The sequence below is a fragment of the Sorex fumeus genome, unplaced genomic scaffold (assembly GCF_029834395.1).
Source record: "Sorex fumeus unplaced genomic scaffold, SorFum_2.1 ptg000075l, whole genome shotgun sequence".
Classification (NCBI taxonomy): Eukaryota; Metazoa; Chordata; class Mammalia; order Eulipotyphla; family Soricidae; genus Sorex; species Sorex fumeus.
In genome coordinates, this window is record NW_026606132.1 from 2,220,144 (window position 1) to 2,227,282 (window position 7,139).

The 7,139-nt window shown below is 36.6% G+C and overlaps 1 protein-coding gene across 1 annotated transcript in view; it reads left to right on the forward strand.

Annotated features, from left to right (window-relative positions):
* The window catches only part of STK26 (serine/threonine kinase 26), a 56,382-nt gene extending 49,549 nt beyond the window's left edge, over positions 1-6,833 (forward strand). The window contains exons 8-12 of the mRNA XM_056130224.1: positions 1,103-1,251; positions 2,647-2,740; positions 3,461-3,523; positions 3,606-3,742; positions 5,087-6,833. Coding sequence (XP_055986199.1) covers positions 1,103-1,251; positions 2,647-2,740; positions 3,461-3,523; positions 3,606-3,742; positions 5,087-5,111 — 468 coding nt within the window. The 3' untranslated portion in view covers positions 5,112-6,833. The remainder of the gene's footprint in view (positions 1-1,102; positions 1,252-2,646; positions 2,741-3,460; positions 3,524-3,605; positions 3,743-5,086) is intronic.
* The last annotated feature ends 306 nt before the right edge of the window (positions 6,834-7,139 follow it).

Sequence of the window (7,139 nt, forward strand, 5' to 3'; positions counted from 1 at the left end):
TTTCTGAAGACTAGTGAGACCCACTTATTAACTTGCCACATTTTATTACAGTTATTTTGATATTTTAAAAATAAAGTTGTTGGGGGCTGGAGCGATAGCACAGTGGGTAGGGCATTTGCCTTGCACACAGCTGACCCGGGTTCGAATCCCAGCATCCCATATGGTCCCCTGAGCACCGCCAGGAGTAATTCCTGAGTGCATGAGCCAGGAGTAACCCCTGTGCATCCCTGGATGTGACCCAAAAAACAAAATAAATAGATAAATAAATAATAAAGTTTCATTGTGACTTCCAGAGACTAAATGTATATAAGAACCCAATTTGACATAACAATTTTTGTACTTTAGAATTTCTTTTATTTTTAATTGATAATCTATGGTTTACAATATTACTAATAATGGTTTCTCATGCACATAATTCTGACACTACACTCATCAGTGTACCAACCTCTGTCCCCCAAGGGCCCCAACACGCTCCCTTTCATAACTCCCCACTCGACCCAATTGGGTGGATCAGTTTTTCCATTATGTTGCCTTTGGATCTTTGTTACTACCATTGCTGTGTGATACAACTGTTTTTTAAGTTGATGATGAATATGCTAAATCAATAAAATGCTGGAGGGGGGAACATCCTCCAAAACACCAGGTACTTGTATGTGGATAAAGTGTGAATTGATGCTTAATGGATTAATCTGACAGTATATGCACAGCTATTAGCAATACTTCAACTTTCATTTTTTTTTCAGTTTACACTAAATGTGATTAAAGTATATGGACTAAAAAGCCAATTTCACTTTATGTTCTAAATCCTACTTTGTGTTTCTCTGCCATTGAGAAAGTTCTGCCTTCCAGTTTGCTGCTTGCTAGGTTGGCTAGCTTCTGCTCAGTGGGCTTTGTGAAATCGGTTTTTGAGCATAGTGAATGTAATTTGGTTTCTCTGGCCTTCTTCAAAAATATAGTTAGCAATGATCTGTAGCTTTTCAGTGGTCCTCATGTCTATATTCTTTTCTATCTTTCAGCTTAAAACTCACAATGATTCCTTATCACTCCCAAGTAATTCTAAAGAGCCTAGAAATAGTCATGTACTTTTCTTTTCAACCCATAGCGTCCTACAGCTAAGGAACTTCTGAAACACAAATTCATTGTAAAATATTCAAAGAAGACCTCTTATCTGACTGAACTGATAGACCGATCCAAGAGATGGAAGGCAGAAGGACACAGTGACGATGAATCCGATTCTGAGGGCTCTGATTCGTATGTATCAAATACTTAGTTTTCTTGTAGATAGCTAGGTTCTGATTTCTCTAGCATAATATGTAAGCCATATTCTAAGGTTTCACTTTAGCAATGGAATTAAAAACAATAACAAGTCTGTGGAGTACAATGAATTGGTAAACACGTTCTAATAAAGTGACTTGCTCTAGTTTTAAATGGTCTTGGTCTAGCCCCTAGTGGATACTTGAGTATATTACAAAAATTTGGGAACCAGGTTTGATTAATGGTGTTACACAGCTTACTATAAATGTTAGGAGGTTGTCCTCATACTTTCTCAAAAACTTGCAAAATCTCCTTTAAGAACTAACCTCCACGCCTTTCCAAACATTTAGAAATGTGTGCCATGACCAGATTGTTACCTTTAAATATTCTTCTAGATATCATTTGTACCCCCAATAAAAGTTGTAGTCTTCTAAATGGAGTATTTACACAAATATTTTATTTTATTTTATTTTGAGGGGTTGGGGCCATCCTTGGCAGTGCTCAGGACTTTCTCCTGGCTCTGTGCTCAGTGATCACTCCTGGTGGAGATTGAGGGGCCATAGGTGGTGCTGGGGATCAAACCAAGGCCATCTGCATGAATGGTGGACACCTTATCTGCTGTACTGTTGCTCAGACTATACGTGAACTCTTTTTTTTTTGTTTTGCATCACACCCGACAATGCAGAGGGGTTACTCCTGGCTCATGCATTCAGGATTTACTCCTGATGGTACTCGGGGGATCATATGGGATGCTTGGAACCAAACCTGGGTCAGCCATGTGCAAGGCAAATACCCTACCCACTGTGCTATTGCTCCAGCCCCCTCTATGTGAACTTTTTAGCCTCCAGGTCTGTAGCTTAATTTTAGACTAGGATAGTTTCTAGCTTACGCTAGGATTGAGTTTTCTACTGGGTGAGTTGAGACAAAAGCAGCACCAACTTTCTTTCAATAATACCCTAACACATCTACATTTATGAGAAAATGCTCAGTCTTTGAAAGGGATAAAAATAGATCAGGGTAGATTTTGTTCCCTCATTCTAATGGTTGTTGGTCCTGATTGACCATCAGAGTCATTCAAAGTACCTTAAAAAAGCCACATGTCACTCTAGAGGAGATCCTGATCCAGTCAGTGAGGAGGGATGGAGGCAGGATTTTCTGTGTGGTAAGAGGTCTCCACATGTTATCCTGAGGCTTGCTTAAGGGTTGAGAACAACTGCAATTCTTTAGCAAACTGTCTTATCTATCTGACACTAAGATCAAATGCTTTTTCATAGTGTGATTTTTTTTCACATTGGGACAAGTCTCTTCAGTGTGCTGACTGCATTAAATTGGTACTTTCACCAAGCTGAATAATTTAGGAACTTATAAAAGTGCCTTTGACTGTCTCTTTAGGGAATCCACCAGCAGGGAGAATAATACTCATCCTGAATGGAGCTTTACGACTGTGAGGAAGAAGCCTGATCCAAAGAAACTACAGAATGGGGCGGTATGTACATGGGGGCGAGCACTTTTTCCTGATAGACTTTTTCAGATTATATACTAGTATTAATATACTGAAGCGATAGCACAGCGGGTAGGGCGTTTGCCTTGCACGCAGCCAACATGGCCAACCCGAGTTCCATTCCTCTGCCCCTCTCGGAGAGCCCGGCACACTACCGAGAGTATCTCGCCCGCACGGCAGAGCCTGGCCAGCTCCCCGTGACGCATTCGATATGCCAAACACAGTAACAACAAAATCTCCAATGGAGACGTTACTGGGCCCACTCGAGCAAATCGATGATCAGCGGGAGGGCCTTTACTTTACTTTACTTTATACTAGTATTAGGATGACCAGGAATTGTTAGAATTTGCTATTTCTAAATGCCTGTATACCTCCCTGCATCCATTGCATGCATTATTTCCTATTCATTTTGAGCTTATTAAGAAAGCATCATGTATGCCAGAAAAGAAGAAGTTGATTACATTTTAAGTTTGTTTACCTAGTGATACATAAACCCAGTGGAATCATGTATATTTATGGAATCCTACAAGGTAAAGGCCCTCTGAGTGATGAATGGGAATTAATGATGGCAAGAAAGAATGGGAAAGTGCCTTATATTTTGTCTTTCTTGGTAAGGATTCAAAGTAGTACCCGTTTGTTATCAAAGAGCTAAGCAAACATGATTATGCTCATTTCATGTGTATAATCTATATTATTTTCTTAAAGGAGCAAGATCTTGTGCAAACCCTGAGCTGCTTGTCCATGATAATCACACCTGCATTTGCAGAAGTAAGTGCATATTCATTAGCTTTGGGTAGCTATTCTAAAGGACATAATAATCTTCAATGCTATAGCTATTGATCTCTCTCAGCTTAAACAGCAGGATGAGAATAATGCTAGCCGGAATCAGGCGATTGAAGAACTCGAGAAAAGCATTGCTGTGGCTGAAGCTGCCTGTCCTGGCATCACTGACAAAATGGTGAAGAAATTAATTGAGAAATTCCAAAAGTAAGTATGTGGTGTCATTTAAAAATTAGTGTGTCTTTTTTTGTTGGAAGTATATTTATGAAGCAACTGTAATTAGCTTGATTCAGCCATTTAAATTATTCCTAATGAACTCATGTCTCCATAGTCATTTTCTTGAAGAAATGTTTTGATTTATGCCCATCTTAAACATTGGCTTTGAAACTATTCCTTTCAGGCATTTCAAGGTATTTTCCCCTAAATTAAATGACCTTTTTATTTCCTTTTCCTGCTAATAAGGAGTATTGACAAAAGTTTACTGATCCTATCATTATTTTCAGGAATACATTTTTCTTGCCACTATGGTCAGCCACTATTCACAGTTTCCAGTGTAAACCTCCTAAGTTTAAGCCCCATTAGAAAAGTTAAGGGAAGAGTTACAATTAGCAGAACTCAATAGAAACTATAAATGGCCCAAGTGTTTGGCTTTAGTGTCTATACTCTCTCTTTATTCCTTAAATTTTTATTAGTGAAACACCATGAGGTACAGTTTTAGACTTACAAATTTTTGTGCTTGGGTTTCAGTTATACAATGATCAAATACCCATCCCTCCACCAGTGCCCATTCTCCACCACCACTGATCCCAGTATCCCTCCCACTCCCCATCCCCCCCATCCCACCCTACCTCTGTGGCAGGGCATTTCTATACTCTCTCTTTAAGTAAAGTAAAGTAAAGGCCCTCCCGTTGATCATCGATTTGCTCGAGCGGGCCCAGTAACGTCTCCATTGGAGACTTTGTTGTTACTGTGTCTGGCATATTGAATACTCTCGGTAGCTTGCCAGGCTCTCCGAGAGGGGGCTCTCTCTTTAAATGAAGGTTTATATCTTTGTTCACAGTTGTTGAAATGCATACATTTGTTTTAATAATTTTGTTTTTAAATAAAAGTTTGAGAATGTATATACACACATACCACACAACTCCTTATCCCAAGCAAGTTTTAAGGTAATACTAATTATATCTTAGTACTATTCCCTCTTTGAAGTGATGAATCTTTATATTTCTTTGTATGCAATGGAGTTGGAGCGACTATGGAATCATAAAAACATACACTTAGAGATCTTTCTATCAGATATAGCCTACTTATACTAATAAACAAAGATTTCATAAGTCCCTTAGATTTGAATGAAAAACTCACCCTCTCTTTTCTATTGTGGATAAAAGTCAATTGAAAGTTTTAGAATCGGATGCAGAAAGTATTTCTGAACTTACATTTTATCATTTTTATGATGAAGTAGTTCAGTTTTCCCAGTTTAATACAGAGTTCATTTAGATTAGAAATAAAAACATGTAGAGCTTTATCAAGTTTAAATATTTCTTAATTTTATAGGTGTTCAGCAGATGAATCCTCCTAAGAAGGTTTTATTAGTGGCTTCTGTTTGGTATGGATCCAGAGAAACCCACCAAAGCTACTTCAAGCTTAACAATGCTTAATTCATAAATTCCATGTGCCTTTAGCTCTTTGCAACATTGATGTTTTGAACAAAGCTACTCAACTATTTTGCTAAGTGTTTTCATTTTATATTTTCAAGAGATTGTTTTGTAAGAACTGTCTTTTAATACTATAGTTTCGCCTGTATTCTAGAAAATATTGAGATACTTTTTTGTTTTTAAGTATCATTATTACTTAATAGGATGAGTACTTTTTGTTTTGATCTTTCCTCATTTGCACACTCATAAAGCTTCTAGGCCTTTCAAAGTCATCCCAAATTTTTTACCTTTCATAAATCATTACGCGTTAGAGTGCTATTTTTTGGTTTTATCACAAGCATATTTTTAAAATGACTATTGGTGGGAAGATAGAAACAGGTCGTACCTTCTTGCAATAGATTTTTATGAGCTTTTGGAAATGAAACCTGGAAACGTGTTGACTCTTTTACCGCTTGGTAAGATATTCTTGGCATCTCAATGATGATCACATTTGAGAGCCCTGTGTTTGAAGCATTTGTAAGTAAAATGTAATAACAAAGGTAACTCTTCTCTTCAGAAGAGACAATTAACTGGTTTTCTAACATGGTTGGAATTTTATTTTAAATACCATTTATCCAAGGATGGATTTTTGGTACTACTTCAAGAATTATATCAGGCTTCATTTTTAAAATCTTCAATTCAAATTGTGTATCATATGCTTGGATTTGGGAAGCCTAAAACACTGATGATCATGTGATTACATACCTGATCAGTGAGTATTAATATAAGTAACAAGAGCATATGTTTGTCATGGTAGTGAAATGTCCTGTAAACTATTTATGGACTTCATTTTTCCTAATTATTAGTACTTAAGCATCAGTTGTTCATTTTTGAAACTGTATTTAAGTGAACATTGTGTAGTTCATGTGAAAATAACCATAGTACAGGATGACTTCTGTCTGTAGAATGGTGAGTTAGTCTGTACAATTGGTTTTCAATTATATTTATGGTACTGTTACATGAGTAATACCTTTTTTCTCTTAAACTCGGTATATAATATTATGCCTGCCTAAGTTCTGAACTGGGTCTCTATTTCAGTAGTTGTAGAATTATTGATATTAGTTTTAATAGTTAATATTTTGTTGTTGGGATCTGCAGTTTTGTCTTTGCACAAAAGTCATTTTAAAAAATATCAGTAATTGCCAAATATTAGAAGAAAGATGTTCTTCAAGCCATTTTTAACCAAAATGACCATTATCTTATTCTTTTGTAATGTGAAACGCCCGTGAATAAGTTGTGCCATATGCCAGAAATGTTGTTGTAATTGGTGCCTAGACCATAACAATATTAACACATTGTGCTTAGAAATAATTGTTCAGTTAAAATTTTTACCTGCAATGTGATTAAAACCCAAATCAGTTTATAATTAATTGGTAGAGATCTGAAAGTAATTTTGCAGCACATTTCATGAATGAAATGAATATTTTTGTAAAAGTAAAAGCAACAAATTTATAAATTGAATATTTAAGCCTCTACAACACAACTATACCACAAATAGGAATTGTATTACTCATTTGTTGTTATTAGTCTTGTAAACAGTTTCTAGACAAAGTATACTCTAGTGTTTGTTGAGGGGAGTGAAAAATAAATATTTAAACTTCGTGGTCCTTAATGTTTGTTTTCTTGAGTGGGAAGAAACTTACTGTGGTATCTTATTGTCTTAATTTCTTTCTCATTTTACTTCTCCTTCATACTTGGGACTTTAACACCAGAATGAGATATTCATCTTACACCAGTGAGAATGGCACATAATCAAAATAATCGGAACAATCCATGTTGGTGGGAGTGTGGTGGAAAAAGAACTCTCATCTACTGCTCATGGGAGTGTTTTCTGATTCAGCCCCTATGGAAAACAGTATGTAGGGTTCTCGGTAACCTTAAAATTGAGCTGACATACCACCCAGCAATTCTTC